Genomic DNA, 17,597 nt, shown 5'->3' with positions numbered 1-17,597 from the left:
TGCAATCACCAATGAATGCCCAGGCAGGCACTTAACCTCCGAAGCGCCTGCGAGTCCTCTTCAAACAATTTGGGAGGAAAGGGGCGTGGCTCGTTCTCTAGACACCACCCACCCGGAGCTGACGATGCGGAGGTGCAGGGAAAGGCGGCGAGAAGGCGGGACCTTTGCCCGCCTAACTAGCATCCTTCTTGGCCAATCGGAAGAGGCGTGGGGTGAGGAGGATCTCTTGATAGGCCTGCTCGCCAATGGAAGTCCGGAGCCGTCCAACGGCAAGGAGCCGTCAGCCAATCGCGACGCGGAGGGCGGGTTAGGAAGCGCTGAGGCCGCTTCGGATCGGCTTAGCGGTTTTGCCTGTGTTTGTGTGAGGGAGCTGGCCCCGGTGGCGGAGAGGAAGGAGCAGCCGAGGCTGATGAGAAACGCGGGTGGGTAGGTGCCTCGTTCCCGACTTCCCTCCCGGGCTGGGAACTGGTGAGTCCCTCTGAGGGAAGGGGAGGGAGACGGGCACCATTATCCCCTCCCCCACGACATACATGGGGTGGTCCTTGTGATGTTCCTATATTAATGTATATATGGTAAGTGTCGTTGTTTTAGAAGATACATGGTAAGTGGAGTGAAAGAGGGGGAGTGAATGGGCAGTAGAATGCGAGATGATTGGCTGAGTGTTTAAAATGGCTGAATGTATAAAAGGAAGAGTGAGAGTGGAATCGGGGGGAGAAGAGAAAGAGTGGGTTGCTTGGTGGGGTTTGAGAGAGTTGTTTGCCAGGAGGGAGGTGGAGTTCGGATTAGTATTGAGTAAAACCATATGCTTATGTGCCTTAAGAAGAAATCTTGTTAATCTTGTTAGCTTTGTTATCTGTAATAAATACTTAATTTGGTTTACCAAAGGCCTGATCCTTGGCTGGGGTTTCACAGACCAGAAGGGAGGGTAAGGTAATTACCAAGGCTGAAGGGGAACTGTAACGAATGGTGGCAGCAGTGAAGAGAATAACAATACCAGTATTCAGAGTCTCTGGGAATACTAGTATTGGGACGTGATTGGTGGTTGCCTAGCAGGGGGATCTGTTGAGGTCTGTGCTAGAGCGGATAGGTAAACCATAAGAGAGAGCGGTCTGGACTGGTGGAGTCCCTGGTGGTGCCTAATGACAGGCAGTAGCCACGTGCAGGTAGGAACCTGACAGGGAGACCCAGGGAAGGATGCCTCACAGTCCTCTCGCGGGGGGAGGGGGATTTGGACCCTCCCACCGCCAATCCTTTTCGTCATGGTGGTTTTCCCGCGCTTCCACCGAGGGGGTTCAGGGTGGCAGGACCTGGACCTCCTTCCTTTGTTTACCCTCAGGTCATCCCTGTGAGGTAGGCCAGGCTGGCCCAAAGGCACCCTGGTGAGGTTCTTGGCTGAGCCTGACTTCTCCTCAAGCCTTGTCCGATACTCTTAAGGAAGGAGTCGCTGCATTGTGTGTTGGGGACTGTCGTTAGGGAGGGTGGGAGGAAGGAGCCGGGCCACCTCTCGGGTTTGGGGCTTGAAGGGGGAACGTTAATTTCGTTCTTCTCCCCCGTTTCCCTATATGTGAGTCTGGGGTGCCTCCCCCATCACCCCAAACTGTTGTCTGGAGAGGGTGGTGGTGAGAGGTCCTTCTCTGAGGCAGGAGAGTTTGGACGCTCTGCGTGGGTGGGTGTTCTCATATTTTTGGCTCTCGCATTGCTCTTGTGCTTGCCGCCTTTGCAAATTTTGTTGAAAAACCTTATTCTTGTTAAATATTTGGCGCTGTGCAATACAAGCACAAGCTTGCTCATTCAAAGAAAGGTCATCTGTGCGCAGAGGGAGTTGATTGATCCTTCGTGATGGTCTGTAGGATTGGAGCCTTAAACCGTGCAAGGCAGCATCCAGGGTGTTTTTGGGAAAGAAAAAAAGAACAGATTCTTTACCATGAGGCTATATTGCCTATATGCAAAAAGCATTGTCAGTGCTCTAAAGTGCTGCTGTAACCCTAAATATTTTGTCTTTATACAGCACTCACTATTTTGTACAATGAAGTATTATATTATTATAATTATCACCAAAAAAACCCTCCTGATGTCTAGATTTTCAACCTATGTCTCACCTCCAAGTCTTGTAGGTACAGAGTGGTGATGGTGCCAGACTTGTGTGCTGCTTCTGCTGCTGTGTTGGTGTTTGCTGTGTGTTTTTTTACCCCTGCTAATCTCTCCCTCGGCTTTCTGCTAGTGGATGAAGAGGATGTGGATGTATAAGGGAAGGATGGGTCTGTTGTGTTTGGTCATCCTCCCTGGCAGAAGAGGTGCATGTGGTGAATATTGATTCTGCCCACACATAACACACGCCTGCCAAAGACACTGAGCATATTTGGCTCTTGAGCATTCATCAGCCCTCTTTCCACAGACATTAGTGATACCTTCTTCAGGAGGTGGATACGAGGGTATTATTCCTGGGAAGGGTTGTGTATATCCTGTTGTGGCTCCTTAACTAAAAACATTTGCATTCCCAATAGTTTCTTTAAAAACATATAGGAAGGTGTTGCAAAGTTACATTTTCCTTCCCTCCGCTTTTATTCAGAGTCACTGAGGATCTGATCAGCTGTCTTCGCCCCCATTTTAGGTAAGTTGCTTGACGGTTTCTTTTCAAAATGGTGTGTTTTTAAAGATGTGCTCCTCCTCCTCAAAGTATTTTGCACTGTGCATTGCATTGATTAAAAGAGGATGGAGCACCACATGACACCCTTGGGCATGAACACAAGGCCAGGCAGGGAAGGGGAGACCTAGCTGAGGGGAGAGCGAGGGAACGCGTCATACACCTAAGAGAGATTTAGGACCACTTAATGATTTTTCTGTCTGTTGTAGCAGTTGTAATGTGCTGTTCCATACAGGGTTGTGGAGTCGGTACATCAAACCTTCGACTCCGACTCTATTTTTCTACTGTCCGACTCCTACACTGACTCCTTCATAAATGGCAAATGTATATTAATATTAATAAATTAATATTAATATTAAAATATTGATTTTATTTTGAAGCCGGAGTCAGTACATTTCTACTGACTCCGACTCTGACTCCACCCAAAATTGCTTCCGACTCCACGACTCCGACTCCACAGCCCTGGTTCCATAGAACTCAAATTGTAATATAATAAAATATAGGAAAGAAAAGAAGCAATACAATATAATTAAAATCAATTTAAATAAATGCAGTTGGGTGTATTGTCTCCAACCACAAATCCACAGCCACGCTGAGGACCGCCTAATTGAAGCTTGTGGACCACTGGTGGTCTGCAGACCACAGATTGGGATCCCCTGATCTGGAAGATTCTGCGACAGTGGTCTTGCAGTAGTGCATAGAGGCGATGGAACAGGATGGTGGATTTTTAATGTGTGGTTTTTTTCTAAAAAAAGAAATGTTTCCTCTTTCCTCCCAACTCTGTGTGAAAGCATCAGTTGCCAAGCAGTGGTGAGGCTCACAGCTATGTAAGCATATCTTGCCCTTAAACCTGAGGACTTCAGTGAGATGAATTGGGTTTCATTGCAATCATGCTGTCAAAAGGGCTATATGGCTAGTGTTTGAACTCTCTTGGGACAAGAAGGAACCTTGCTGGTGAGCACTGGGGGAGCTCTTTGTGAAAGGGATTCTGAGTAGGAGGGGAATGAATAAGCATGCTTGTGTAGCAAAAATGAGTGACCTTTTCCCTCCCCTTCCAAGTTCCTAGAACAGCAGGCTGATGGCTGCAATGGTGGAACCAGAAAGTGAAACCCAGCTATGCAGCAATTGGTAAGAATTGGAACTTGTTTGTTTGAGCACTCCCTGCCAACTGTATACATATGCAGTTGTGTGGGTTGATTATCTCTGTTGAGTTTGAGAACCTTGTTCACATGGACAGGGAAATCCAGAAGAGTTAATCTGCAAAGCCTTCCCAGCTCTTAGATGATGGGGTCTTTATTTTGTGTTTGTTTTATAATATATATATTCTCTTTTTTAGCCAGAGTCTCTGAAGATGTTCTCAACATTCCCTTACGACATGGTTTTTAAGATTAAAATTATTAACATTAGGGAACATTGTGGGGGATGGTGAGGGGGGGAGAAGGAAGAGGGAAACAAATTGAAAATGAGAGTGTTAAGGTTTGAGTCATGTTCACCCATAATGATAAGCCAGGATTTCTTGCCCCATCGCTCCTGCTTTGCTTTTCCTCTGACATGCGCAAGCTAAAGAAATCAGGTCTTGGCTTCCAGTTGTGCCCAGTGATGTGGGTTTTCGGGGGGGAAAGTCCTATGCAAATTAAGGTAATTTGCACTGGAAAAAAATCAATGCGTATTGGAAAACTTTCTGATGCCTTAGAGAGTAGCCTAATTTATCATGGTTGTATTACTTATATTTAATATAACAAAGCAAAAAAGGTTATTAGGTAAGGTTGGCAGTTTCAGTCATTTGTAGTTAGTGTCCATTCATGTTGCTAATGAATATATGAAATGGAAAACTTTCAGCATAAAAAATAGCCTGGAAATTTCCCCCCCATCACTGGTTGTGTCCCAGTTTGGGATTGTGGTTTGTTTTTGCCTAACAAGCCATGATCACTAGCCAGTAAAAGGTTCATTGTTGGCATTGTTGACTTATGGATTGTGGCTGGTTAGGGAGCAGCAAAACATGGTCCTTGGTTTGGAAATAACAACCAGGTAAGCATTGTTTTTTATCCTGTTTGCACCAACTGGAGCGCTTAGGTAGCGTGCAGACACATGGCTGTTCATTCGTAGTAAACCAGAAATCCTGGTTTATTATTCAATGTGAATGCTGAATTAAAAACAAAAAACTGGGTGTGGTGAAGAATGGGATCAGTGCAACTGATTCAGGATCTAGTGTGGAATAGCAGTTTACCTCTGCTTCCCTCTCTGGAGGTGTAAGTTTTGTCCACTAGAGAGAACATCCTTGCTGCTCTGTGAAAGGGATGAATTGAGAGCCCTGTGTGGATTTTGCCAGGGTTGGTGAATCTTGTTCAACTTGCCGCAGTTTTGGACTTTAATGTGTTGACTTCAGCTGCAGCCCTGTACAGATGGCAAAACAGAATAACATTGGCTGGCTTTGCAGGGTTTGTTGTGAAGATTATTGACATAATATATTTTGAAGTGCTCTGAATACTTGAAATGGGTTGGAGTTCAAAGGGAGTTGGGTGGCTATCCCAGGAAAATGATTATGCTCCTGGTTAATATTTATTTATTTATTTATACAATTCTTTTCTCTATTTAGAGTTTCATGATGGTATACCATCAGTTACAAACGGTTCCCACAGGAGTTTATGCATTGGCTTCCTTACAAGCATCTCTTAATGTTAAGTCATCAACGTTCTGGATTTTAATTCTCATAAGTTGTTTGGTTCAAGGGAGACTTAATGGGAGTAGTGAAGGTCTTCATAGATGCTACAGGGTTCAGTGTGCCATAGCATTTACCCTGTGTGGGCTGATTTTCCTGACTGAGCCATGTGGCCAGTGACTATTGCGCTGGAATTCCTTTGCTGTCTCTCAAACTCAGGTTGGCTAGTCAAGAGCATATCCCTTTCTACACAGGTGGTTTTGGGGCTAATCTGGAAGTGATGGCAGGCTGAAAGAGAGATGGGGAATGAATTCTTCATCCCATTCTTCAATCTTAGGGCACTTGTCGGCAAGGAAAGAGCATATCTGAGAGGGGCAGAGAAATTCCTTAGTGGGATTGCTTCTTTTCAAGGTCAGGCTACTTGAATTTTGCATTGTGGTGTTGTGTCTTCCACACACTGCACAACTTTAACTTAAGATTTTAAATGCAAACAACATACAAACTTGCAGGAAGTAAGTGTAGATTTGCCTGTGTGGTTTATTTGGAGGTTTATTTTATGGAGGCCACAGGGAGGAAGGACTGTCCTCCAGAACATTTGAATCCGGCTTCTGCCTGTAGCTGGGGCCCCTTATGCTGCACTATTAAAGGAATTAAAATAGCCAAAGTTCTGCACCAAGAAAATCTGAATGCTGTAACTTATGAAGATAACAGGCCAAATGCCAGTGTGGCCTAGTGGTTAGAGTGTTGGACTATCACCTGGGAGACCCGGGTTCAAATCCCCACACAGCCATGAAGCTCACTGAGTGACCTTGGGCCAGTCACTGCCTCTCAGCCTCAGAGGAAGGCAATGGTAAACCTCCTCTGAATACCACTTACCATGAAAACCCTATTCATAGGGTCGCCCATAAGTCGGAATCGACTTGAAGGCAGTCCATTTCCATTTCTCCCATCAATAGCCAGGGTCTCTTCCCCCCCCCCCGGGTCAATCCATTGAGTTCAACAGGATTGAACTTCCAAATCTGCATTTAAGATCGCAGCCAGAGGGTGCTTCATAGAGAATTAATAAAAACTTGGACTCTCCTTTCTCAGAGACTTACTCCTTTTGCACCTTCCTCTCCCAGCACTTGTACTCCAGGTCAGCATTTAATTCCTTGATTTCCTTTGCTTCTTTTGTTTTCAGCAAAAAGGATATTCCTGTGGCGAACTTCACCATCCACGAAATCCATTGCCGTAGGAACATTGGGGTGTGCCATATCTGCAAGGAGTGTTTCCCAAAATCGGAAATGAGAAACCATGAGGAGCTGGAACACACTCAGGTGACAAGCAGCACCTTCTTCCCTCTCTGCTGTGACTTCTCCCTGCCTGGCATGTTTAATTGCAAATCCTACGCTGGTATATGTATGTGTTTGTTTTTTAATCCTAGGTTATCTGTAAATGCAGCATGAAGATGGACAGCGGCCTTTTACAGGAGCATGTGGTTAGTAAGCTTGTTGACTTTACCTTGTCATGCTAGCTGGGACAAACAAAACCTACAAAGCACCGGATTGCGTGTGAGCCTTTAGGTTGGTAATAAAGGGTTGCTTGTGGAGAAAAACAGTTGCCTCCATCTAAGCAGGGAAGCCTTTGGTGAGCCAGAAGAGAGTTGATGATATAGAGCAGGTTCCAGGCTCTTCTCTCCAGATGGAGGGGTCAAAAGATGGGCTTCAGGGCAGGCTGCTGGGATAAGGCAGCTTCCGATGGGCCCTCTGATCGGGAGAGCTGCCTTTCCAGGCTGCCATTTTTACAGCTTGTGCTGTGGCTCTACCTAGCTCAGCATTGTCTTCTTAAACCACACCACAGTTTGCATTTCTCTCCAAGCCACGAAAGGTAGCCAAGATTTCTTTTTGGTGTATTGCCCATGATTTGTTTGGGGAAAACAGACTTTTTGGGGACATAACAAGTCAGGCTCTGGCTTGTTTTGAGGGTGGCAGGAACAGGGGAGGAGCCCCGTGGGCACTTTTGAGCAGCCGGCACACTAAACCATGGTTGGCTTAAAAGAGTGTTTTAATGTAACATGCAAATTGGGCCTCATACTGGCAGCTGCTCCCCAGGGCTTGAAACGAGGGTCTTTCACTGCCCCTCCTGCAGATGCTCGGGACCTCCTGCGTGCAAAGCATGTACTGTGCCACTGAACGGCTGCCCTCCCTCTTTCTGGGAGTTAACTGGAGTATACCTTTTGAGGTTATACTTGTGCATATTCTAAAACTGCTGGGTGGCAAGGCAGCCGTGGGGAGTGGGTCATGTGACTGCACTGGTGTGGTGAGATTGCACCATGCTCTCTCTGGGGATATATATATATGCAGTTCCCCACACATGGCCAAATATATATTTGGCCATGTGTGGGGAACTGCATTCACACAGATAGTCTCTGGCCCCTTCCAAGTCTGATTCGATGATCTTGTTAAACTGATGCTGATAGTCACAACAGAAAACCTTTGCACCCTCCTGTCAGAGATGTTGGCATCTGGAGGCCGTGGCAAGCCTTCCTCAAGTAGTGCAAGTTAGCTGGCATCAGGACGTGAAAACGCCATAGTCATTCCTGAGGGTGGCTCTTCAAACATTCAATCTGTGCCAGCTGGGGCTGACAGGAGGTGGGAGTCCTAACCACCGTGTTGGCTACCCGTGCCTATCTTCCTCTACACCCCAGATCAGTGCAACAAGCCTGCTCAGGTGAAACACATATACCCACCTGCTTTGCTGTCTTACCATAGGCCTCCGAGTGTCCCTTGCGGCCTGTGGCCTGCCAGCACTGTGACATTGAGCTTGCATTCAGCAAACTCCAGGACCATGAGGACTACTGTGGTGCTCGAACTGAGCGATGTAGCAGGTGCAGCCGCAATGTCCTGCTGAGAGACCTGAAGGAGCACCCCGAGGACTGTGAGAAGGAGGCCGAGGAAGCCAGAGTCAGCCAGGCCAAGCCCTGCTCGAACTCAGAGGCAGTTTTGTGCGGCATTCAGACGGTCCGAAATGTCCTCCATCCAGATGACTCTGTGCGACCCCTGCCAAGGTTGAACCGGTTTCCTGAAAGTAGGCTTTACAATTGTCTCTTGGGCGACCAGCTGCCCAGTGTCCTCAACGAAAGGAACGTTGCTCTGTCGCAGCCAGATCGGAATCGAGGTAATGGCAGCAAACGTCCACCTTTAAAAGGAAAAAGTACTTGACATTTTACAATGTGTTTCTCCCCCCCCCCCCCGGTGTTCTAGAGTGTTTTCTCCATTAACTGAATCTGACCTTCCTGTGCCCCCTTCCCAGCGGCACAAGCCCTTCACAAGATTGATTAGGTGTCCCTTTCTCTCCCTGGGCGTGTTTGCACTGGCGGTTGGCTGGTGCACCTTGGGAGTGTTTCCATTCACCTAGCAGTCACAGCATGACTGCTGGAAGATCTGGCTGTTTTCTGTCAGGAAGAAGGTGGCCAGCAAGTGGGGAGTGGCCCTGCTGGTGGTTTCGAGGTATCAGGACTTCAGCCTCCCTGGGTAGAAGCTCTGTTGGATGGCCTGACCTTGTCCCAAAGGTGGAATCTTTCCTTGCTGAGTGTGTGGGATTCACCGTGATTAGTTGGTCCTTCTCAGCATGGGGATGAAGAACAGCAGGATTTAATCCCCAGTGAAGGATCCACACAAGCATTGCTGGCGTGGAGAGTGTTAGCGCTGTGTCAGCAGCTTTGCAGTTTTTGGATTTTCAAGCCAAGTATTTAGTGGCCTCTTTGATCTTGCAGCGGCCTTGTCAAGGACTGGGACAGGGGTGCAGGATCACACGTTTCCTCCCCTCTTGTGTACAAAACCTGGTGAATGTGGAGGCTGATGTGAACTTTAACCATGGTTAAGGTAATTTGGTGAATTCTCAGAAGCAACCAGGCCTGTCGCCTGATCCCTCAACTGCTATGCCGGTCCTCATAGGCCACCGATGCATAGAGCAAGAGTGGGGAGCTGTTTTCAGCTTGAGGGCTGCCTTTCCTTGCAGGTAATTTTCTGGGAGCTGTGTGCCAGTGGTGCACAGAGCATCAGATGTGACTCTTGTACAGCAGGGTACATTCCAACCGTGCAAACATCTATGTGCGGGGGTGCTGCATGGGAGCAGGCATGTGTTTTCTCACTCCTTGCTGTCCTCCACCCAGGAAGAGGCAGCCTCACAGTTAAGTGAGGCATGTTCCAGACAGGCAAAAGCATCTGAAGAAGGAGTGGAGCAAGGCTGGTGTGTGGTTTTGGGAGAGGCCCGCAGGTCCCCATACTCTTGGATCTTTTTCAGCCTGCAGAAGTGGGCGGAGCAATGACTATAAATGTTGTCTTTGTGCCGTTGGCCAGTTTCTTCACCCGTTCCTGCGCCCTCCTCTATCCTGCCACCCAGGGAAGCAAGAGGCATGATGATCAATGCCAGGATCGACTCTCTTCAGTGGTTAAGGTGTCAGGGGATAGCTCCCTCCCTCTCTTTTCCTGCTTTCTTCAGATAAAGTTGCAGGGCACTTTTTGCATAAGGTTTGAAAAACATGGAAACATCTTTGAGTGTTGTGCTGCACTTGTGTTTACAAACGAACGGTCAGACTGATCAAAGCACCACTGCCTAACATTTGGTTATTATGGTTTGTCCCTTAAAGTCCAGTTGGAAAAGATGACCTCCCGGTCTTTTGGTGGAGAGCCAGACTGCAACTTGGATTACCTGTTGGCTCTTAGCTTGCAGCATGAAGGTAGTTCTCACGAGCATGGCACCACGGAGATCCAGAGTGATCTCTGGAAGAATATCTGCCCCGCTAGGGCTAAACCACCTGAGAACTTCATTGAAGCAAATGAGACTAGAATCTTCTGCCGGGGTTTGCTGGCACCTGATAATACTTCAAACAGGCCCAAAAGTAAGTAAATGTTTGCTGTTGCCTGTGTAGGAGCCCTTTTGAGTTATTGGTTGATTTGCTGTGATGTCATGGAATGTTTCCAAACCGAAAATGTTAGGAGAATGTTTGCAAAGATTTTGGCTTCTTTGAAGGATGCAAAAGTGCCATTAGGGTTGGGAGAACAGGATCCAGGCACCAGAGAAAGCTGTGTGCCCTTGAAAGGGAGTGGATAGACCAGATTACCTGAGTTTCACTGGCATAATTTTGGCTTTTATTACTCTTTGTAATATTTTTATAACGTTTTAAAAGTATATTTATTGTATGCTGATGGTGGTGTAACCCATTTTGAGAAGACTTGCCTTGAAAAGTAGTATGCGCATGTATTAATTAAAAAACAAAGAAACATTGGTTTTGTATGGGTGCAGGTGGGATTTAAACCTGGAATTTTGTACTAGTTTGCCAGTCTTAACCATTATGGAAATTGCCTCATGAGAAATCTCTTTATTTCTGCAAAGATAATATAAGAAAGGTTTTAAGTACCAGGGTAGGTATGAAGGGAGAAGTTGTGAGAATCACTATTCACTGGAATGAGATGGGCCTTCTGGGTCCAGAGCAGAGAGACCATGAGTTTGTAGAATGCACACATGAAATTCCCCACCCCAAAGATTGCGGAGTACCCTGATCCTGCCTTCCTCTTCGTCCTCTTTGCTGGGGTGCACGTCAGAGGTGCAGTTTGCTTCCATGAGCTTTGTACAGGTGGGCTCAGATCTGTTCTCTGCTACAGAGTTGCTGGCAGGTTGTGGGCAACTCACTATTGGCCAGCCTGGGTCACCTAGCTTTAAAAAATGGGAGGAATGGCAACCTGCTTCCTAGATTGGAAGGAGGATGGTTGTGATTGTATAGCGCAAGTGTGGGGAACCTTTGGCCCTCCAGATGTTGCTGAATGACAACTCCCATCATCCCAGCCATTGGCTATGCTAGCTAGGGCTGATGGGAATTGTAGTTCAACATGTGGAGGGCCAAAAGTTCCTCATCCCTGGTATAGCACCTTGCACGTGACTGTGCAACCAAGGTGACTGATGACAGTTCTGAAGAGGAAGTGGCTAGATGAATTGTGTAATCTTGTCCTCCTTTGCCTTGCAGCTGAAACGCTGCTGCCTTGTGAATTCTGTGAGGAGTTGTTCCCTGAAGAAGATCTAATCCTTCATCAGGTTTGTATATATTGTCATGTTTGTTCCCCTTGTAGATAGAAAGGGGAAATTGGCAGATGGGGCAGGTGGTCCTCTCTTACTCTTACATAGTACAGTGAAGGGAAATCCCGGTAGCTTATGGCAACTGGCCCAGAGCTCTGGCTTTCATTTACCATAAAATAAGAGCAAGTTGCTAACTCCTAGGCTTCTTCAAAAGGCCCAGGCAGTGTCAGTTCGAAACTGCTGTGCTCGGGGGAGTTGCCTTCATTGCTGCATCCCAAGGGTTGGATTAATGGTCCTTCTTACCATTCAGCTTTGGAAAAATGTTGGATGGGAGAAACACACTCGGTGTGCACTGATCTTGGACTGGTCTGGCCAGGCCTTTTCAGTGATGGTGACTGCTTTTATGGAATAGGCTAGCTTGGCTACATCTTTACACACCTTTTGTTGCCAAGTTCAACCTTGTTTCATTTTTGGTTGTTAACTCTTTGGTTGTTAACTCAGAAGAAATATATTGAGCTAGCTTTGCTTGCTGGACTTTCACCATCATTTTTTACAAGCATTGAACTCAGCACCTCAGTTATGGAGGTGTACTCCAAGCGGGTTTTTTGGGAGGGAGGTATCAGCAGTTCCTGGGGAAACTCAAGGTTTGTAGAAGTACAAAAAGAAAACCTAAGAAGGCAACCTCAACCTCTCCCCCACAAAAAAACAGCCAGTGAGGACTGAGTATGCTCTGTGCTCACACAGTGCTGAGTGTCTATTGGAGAGGGGGAGTATGGAATGGAGTGTCCTGAAAGGAGGGATGGCCGGCTGGCTGGCTGGCACACTGAACAGCAACACTTCACACTGTAATGCCTTGTTCCCTCTGTTAATGAACTTGAGTGTTTGCATGCGCATCTGCGTGGAAGCCACATGGAGCCCTCCAAAAATGAAAGTGCTTTCTGCATATTTGGAGGACCCCTCAGGTATGCAGAACTATTAGTCTGTAAAGTAAAGCAAATAGAAACCCAGTTGGTCCACAAAGGGCTTTTGCTTGGTGATTGCCAGGACCCAGCAACATTGAGGGTGTTAAGTTGGAGATGAAGATAAAATTGCTGTGACTGAGACTTGGAAGAGTTTATTGTATTCTGGACAAGAGGGTGGGGGAAACATCCTGTGAGTTTAAAAATGTTCCTGTTGCTATATGTGGGAGGCTTTTTTCTTTGTTTTTTGAGAGGGGGGAGGAAACATAAGATCTTTGCCTTTCCTTCTCCCCGGCTGTATGGCAATAAAGGGCTCAGGTTCTGTGCTGGAAGGCAGCCCACAACCTTTTAAGGGGAGCATGATTATTAACGACACAGTGAAAGTGGACAGAGAGAAGCTTTTCTCTACTCGTAATGCTAGAACCTGGTGGGGCCAGCAAGTGAAGCTGAATGTTGGGGGATTCAGGACAGACCAAAAAAAGAGGACTTCGTCACACAGATGTGAAGGGATTGGACGAATTCTTGGAGGAGCTGGTGCTCCCTACAGAAGCATAGAGGGCATGCTCTGGATACACAAGGGGGCATCTGGTTGGCCATTGTTGCACCAGGACACTCGCCTAGATGGGCCTGTGGTCTGATCCAGTGCAAGGCTCTTGTGTTCTGACCCCTTTTACCACTGTATAGCATAGCACAGCAGGGGAAGGTTTCAGGAGAAGGGAAAGACACAGAAGGCATCTCTGTCTTTAGGCATGCAAGACTCTTGTTCCAGGCTAGCTGACGCCTTGAATAGGAGCAATCCTCTTAGGAGGATAGGAGCAGCACCCCATTTGTTTATGTTCTGTTGTCCTTTGCCTTGAGTGTGTGTGCATGTTTGGAAAGGAAGGTCAGATGTTTTTATAAACAAATGATGCAGAGTTGGAACAGGACGCTGTCTTGTTAAGATTGGAAGCAAAAGGGGTGTGTAGAAACTCAGCTGTAAATGAAGGTATTTCTTTACTGGAAATGACATGATGCTCATGGAAAGAGGGAACAGGCCAAAGAGCAGCACCTGAAAAGAGACATCTGTAGACTGGAGTCCCCCCAGTGCTGTTTTAGGGGTTGATCTAGCATTGCTGGCCATGTCTAAGATGCTTGCTTGCCGTGTGTTGTGGGGACCCTAGAAGAAGAGAATTAACACGGAAGCTTTTCTGCCCTTTCCCATGTAACAGACAAGCTGCAATCCTGCCACTGCTTTGGCATCCTTCAGCAAGAGAAGTTCTTTTGTCTCTCAGACGAAGTGCCTTCAAGAGCTCTGGGACCAGCTGCACGGCAGTCAGTCCACTGGTAGCAGAGAGGCACTTCCTCTCCAGCATGATGCCCCCAGCAGCTTCATGCTCCCTTGCGAATTCTGTGGTGTCCAGCTGGAAGAAGAGATCCTCTTCCACCACCAGGTATGGAGAGCACCCAAGTTCATAGGTTGTGGCAAATACGCTACAGGCAAGCTGCTTGCTCCTCAAATTCGGCACCTTCTAGGGGAAGCCCTGCAAATGATGGGCATTCTGTCTTGACCCAGGACCAGTGTGACATGCGTCCAGCCACTGCCCCCTCAACAGGAAGAACTCCATCACCACAAAGGGCTCCAGCTGTGGATAATTCAGGGAGAACAGAGTCGCCAGGTCTGCCTAGAAGACGCATCCGGCATCAAGGTACTGTCACTGACAAGTCAAGCAGGTTCTCAGACTAAAAACTCTAGAGAGCAGAGAAGAGCTGCCTGCTTTGCTGCCCACAGCAGGACAATTCTGGAAATTGTGGATGGTCTGACTCCTGCCCCAAAGGTGGTGTGTGTGTACCTCATTTGCAGAGGCTGGGTGTTCCATTGTACTGTGGGGCAATATACAGTATTGTTTCTGTTCCTGCTTATTGTGGTGCTTGGTGTCACTCTGCTGGCAACCAGTGGTCACGTAGTCCTTTGGGTTTAAGTCCAAATGGTTGAATTTGTGAGGAGTTGATCTTTTAGCGTGGCAGAGCCTGTCCTTTGGAACTCTGACTATTGACATTAGGCAGGCACCCTTACTAGATTGTTTCTTATATTTCAGCAACTCTACCTAGTCGTAAAATCTACGTATATTTGTTTTAAAAGTTCTGCTAATTCTTTGTTTTAGTGATTATTTTATGTATATTTGTTTTTCCATAGTTTTTTGCGGATTTTATCTGGGTTGGGAACTCTTTGATTAAGTGGTTTGTATATCTTTCTAAACAAATAAGATCACAGTGGCTGGACAGTGATGCTGCCAATCTTCTGAAGTTGACGGTTTGCTGTCCTAGCTGGGGCAGTTTTTAACATTGAGCAGGCAGTTCAGCTCACTTCTTCGGGCCAGATCAGGTCTCCAGTTAACCTGCTCCGTAAGTGTGGCAATTTCCCTCCCCTGCAGTTCCTGACTTCCTTCCTGTTTTCCCATTTCAGGGGAAATCTCACCTCAGTACCTTGAGGAATTCAGGCAGCAGAAACCTCCCCACCCCATCCGAGGGAGCCACTCCCGCAGCAACCTGGCGGCCACCAGATGCATTCAACAGACTCCTCCCAACAACTCGAGAGAGAACAGTGTTGGGTCCTCAGAACTAGAGAAATCCAAGGACCTGAGGGGTGATGGCAGAAGACCGCCAGGTGTCCCTGCGGCTGCTCCCCTGCCCACCAGACGCTCTCCCCTCAACAACTTCCTTCCTAGCAACTATGTGCCAAGCTTCTCAGTTATGGCTCCAACTCGGCCCGGGTAGATATTGGTTGACTGGTGAATGGGTGTTTATCTTGTTCCTAAGCCACACATTTGTGCCTTGCTTGTTGGTTGGAAAGTTAGCAGCAGAACCAAATTCTCCATCAGTGGTGGAGAACCTCCTGCTGTGGGTCCCTTCTCCTGCTTGCTCCTGTAGGCAGAGTCCTGCAGCTGGGAAGGAATTTCAGTCCGCCAGCTGGCATTGAGAGGAGCTGCGTTGTAGCCTCTGTGGAGCATGATGTGCTGTCTCTGAAACCATGTGCTGCTCTTGACATTTATTTCTTCACTAACTAGGGGATTGTTTGGTAAATTTGTTTTATGATTTTATGTATTTTTTAAAATCCTTGAACTATCTTGGGAAGGTTGAGCTCTGAAAGGCTGGTTAGAAACCCCTTAATAAGGCTGCTTAATAATTTTTTTAGTGAAGCAGGTTTCAAGTTCCAGTTGCAAATGTTGGTCCACATGTCTTCCTTTCTTTTCGTCTCCCACAGCCAGAGAAGAGAAGGAGGCACGAGTCCTGCTGGCTCTGCTCATTACAACAGCGCCAAGGTAAGAGTTCTGGCTGGCCCTTGATGGTCACAAAATATCTGATTCTCCTTCCAGGCTCTTGGTCCTCTGACCAGAGTTTAAATGATTGAAACTCCTGCACCAAGCTGAATTCTTTGATCTGTATACATTTTGAGAGCTATCGCCTGATTAAAGGAATCTTAGGCTGTAATCCTAAAGTGGAGGCCAAAATCCAAAGGCAGTTAGACTGCCTTATCCAAAGCCCTGCTGGCCTCTCATCAGCAAGGCAGAGAAATGCAGCTTTTCCCCTCCCATTGGGAAATCGGAGTGAGTGAGTGAGACCGGCTCCTCAGTTGCTCCAAATCTTTGTCTGGTTTGGGAGAGTGCCGGGCACCTGAGATGGGTTTGGACCAAAGCTCGCTCTTAGTCATCCTCCTTTTTGAGCCAACCCACATCAGAACTGACATCATGTGTCATTTTAGAGGCATTCCTTGCTGTGAATGTGAAGAGGGAGTGCCTTTTTTAAGACAGTGGTTGTATTACCTTAAAGGGGGGAAAATAGGTGACTTTTTCGTCTGTTGAACTTTTTCCCCAGTCAGTTTATAGCTCTGTGTTGTGCCCCCTCTTAAGTCATAAAGCGGGCACTGAAATGTTACCTTGTCCAACAAACACCTGGCTTGTGCAGTCTCCAGGCACAGCACCCATCCATTCATTGCCAACTGTGAGGGTCAGTAACTTGCTGCTTTTTAAAACGCAAGCTGAGTTCTGCACCATCATGCCTTACTTTGTTTTTTCTGGATGCCCATGGAACGATGGTGTGGTTTTGCATATGCTTGGGAGTCCCAGTTGTAGCTCTGGCAAGGCAAATGCCAGCCATGGTGCAGAACCTCTGAACCTTGGGGAGAATTCCAGTTGATGGCGGCATCCTGGATTGGTTGTCACCTCTTCCTCTTCTTGCTCAGACACTACCCCAGCTTCACTTCCTGTCATTCTCTTTCATAGGCAAAACCGTGGCGAGCTGAATCGGATTATCCTGACGAAGAGCAGTAGGGGAAGGGTTTTCCCCGGGGCAAGTGGGTTTGCCTTTGCTTGTGTTTTGTGCAGCAAAGAGACTTGTTGCAGTACAGTTGGTTTTGATGTGGCACTGATTTTAGCAGGGGAAGGGAGGTAGAAAAGGATACCATGGCTGTGGGCCAGTGGTGGTGGCAGGATCCCTCCTCTCCTGTTTTAGGGCTGCTTTTCTGAATGTGCAATGTCTTTATGCTCTGGGGTGAAGTCTGTGTGGGGATCAGGCTCTCAATGTGTCCTATAGTTAAGCTATTGTGCTGAGAGTCTCTTAGAAGTTCTGCTTAGAATGCTCAACCTGAAGGAGTTGCGGTGGGAGGGGAGAGGTTGTCCAAGTGCAGCTGTTAATGCTACTCGCATAACAGTGTGTTAAGACCGGCGCCAAGCAAGGCCCCAAGTGGAAGGCTGGGCTGTAGGCGGCTGTGGCCAACTTTAGTGGGCTTTTAAACTTGTACTTGTGGTGCTGGGAGTAATTCCTCTTTAACTGCACTTGACAATCTGTTTTCCCAGCAAGGAATGTGTAACCAATGGAAGGGAGGAAAAACACTGGGGAAAGCCATATTTAATAGTTGTGCCTCTGTGTGTATATATAACCTGTCTTTAATACCAGAAGTGCCCAGTTACATTTCCTTTTTTTCTTAAAGCCCACTGAGATAGGCTTTACTTTTCATTCTCTCTGTGCTGATTATTCTACTGTACTGGAGTCTGTCTTAAATTTATTGTAATAAACTTTGTATCTGGTTGTTGTCTTTGGGCCTTGTTAACAGTGAGGTAGCTTGGGCTTTTTTATCCCCCTCCTCCCTGCTGTGCAGAGCTGAGATTTGAACGTGGAGAGGACTTTTACTCCAAGCTCTATGCTGTACTTACGATTATTATAAGGACAGCACTGAAAGAACTGCATGAGCTCAGAATTAAATGCTGAGGTCAAAGGTATATGCTCCACCGTGTGGCTTTTTTGG

General features: G+C 47.2%; 1 protein-coding gene across 13 annotated transcripts; it reads left to right on the top strand.

Annotated features, from left to right (window-relative positions):
• The first annotated feature begins 250 nt into the window (after window positions 1-250).
• TRAFD1 (TRAF-type zinc finger domain containing 1) lies at window positions 251-17,402 on the top strand. Of its 13 annotated transcripts, none has more exons than XM_061603408.1 (14): window positions 251-422; window positions 2,570-2,611; window positions 3,442-3,598; window positions 3,704-3,772; window positions 6,484-6,619; window positions 6,727-6,780; window positions 8,054-8,459; window positions 9,934-10,185; window positions 11,308-11,375; window positions 13,525-13,746; window positions 13,869-14,001; window positions 14,760-15,066; window positions 15,558-15,615; window positions 16,576-17,402. In XM_061603408.1, the coding sequence occupies exons 4-14, from the start codon at window positions 3,723-3,725 to the stop codon at window positions 16,621-16,623; spliced, it is 1,734 nt and encodes a 577-aa protein (XP_061459392.1). In that variant the 5' UTR covers window positions 251-422; window positions 2,570-2,611; window positions 3,442-3,598; window positions 3,704-3,722; the 3' UTR covers window positions 16,624-17,402. The 13 variants fall into 13 exon arrangements, with proteins under 13 accessions (XP_061459392.1, XP_061459387.1, XP_061459394.1 ...); XM_061603403.1 differs by having other exon boundaries at window positions 3,436-3,598; XM_061603410.1 differs by having other exon boundaries at window positions 251-426.
• The last annotated feature ends 195 nt before the right edge of the window (window positions 17,403-17,597 follow it).

This window comes from Rhineura floridana, chromosome 19 (genome assembly GCF_030035675.1).
Source record: "Rhineura floridana isolate rRhiFlo1 chromosome 19, rRhiFlo1.hap2, whole genome shotgun sequence".
Taxonomy (NCBI): domain Eukaryota; kingdom Metazoa; phylum Chordata; class Lepidosauria; order Squamata; family Rhineuridae; genus Rhineura; species Rhineura floridana.
This window is presented reverse-complemented; position numbering and strand designations above follow the sequence as displayed.

What these genes read in the sequence shown, in the direction of transcription:
- TRAFD1 (XM_061603404.1), top strand. Translation starts at nt 3,723, where the DNA reads ATGGCTGCAATGGTGGAACCAGAAAGTGAAACCCAGCTATGCAGCAAT. An exon ending in AGATCCTCTTCCACCACCAG is followed by an intron (nt 13,747 to 13,868) that starts GTATGGAGAGCA and finishes GTCTTGACCCAG; the next exon opens with GACCAGTGTGACATGCGTCC. An exon ending in CTCATTACAACAGCGCCAAG is followed by an intron (nt 15,616 to 16,575) that starts GTAAGAGTTCTG and finishes TCTCTTTCATAG; the next exon opens with GCAAAACCGTGGCGAGCTGA.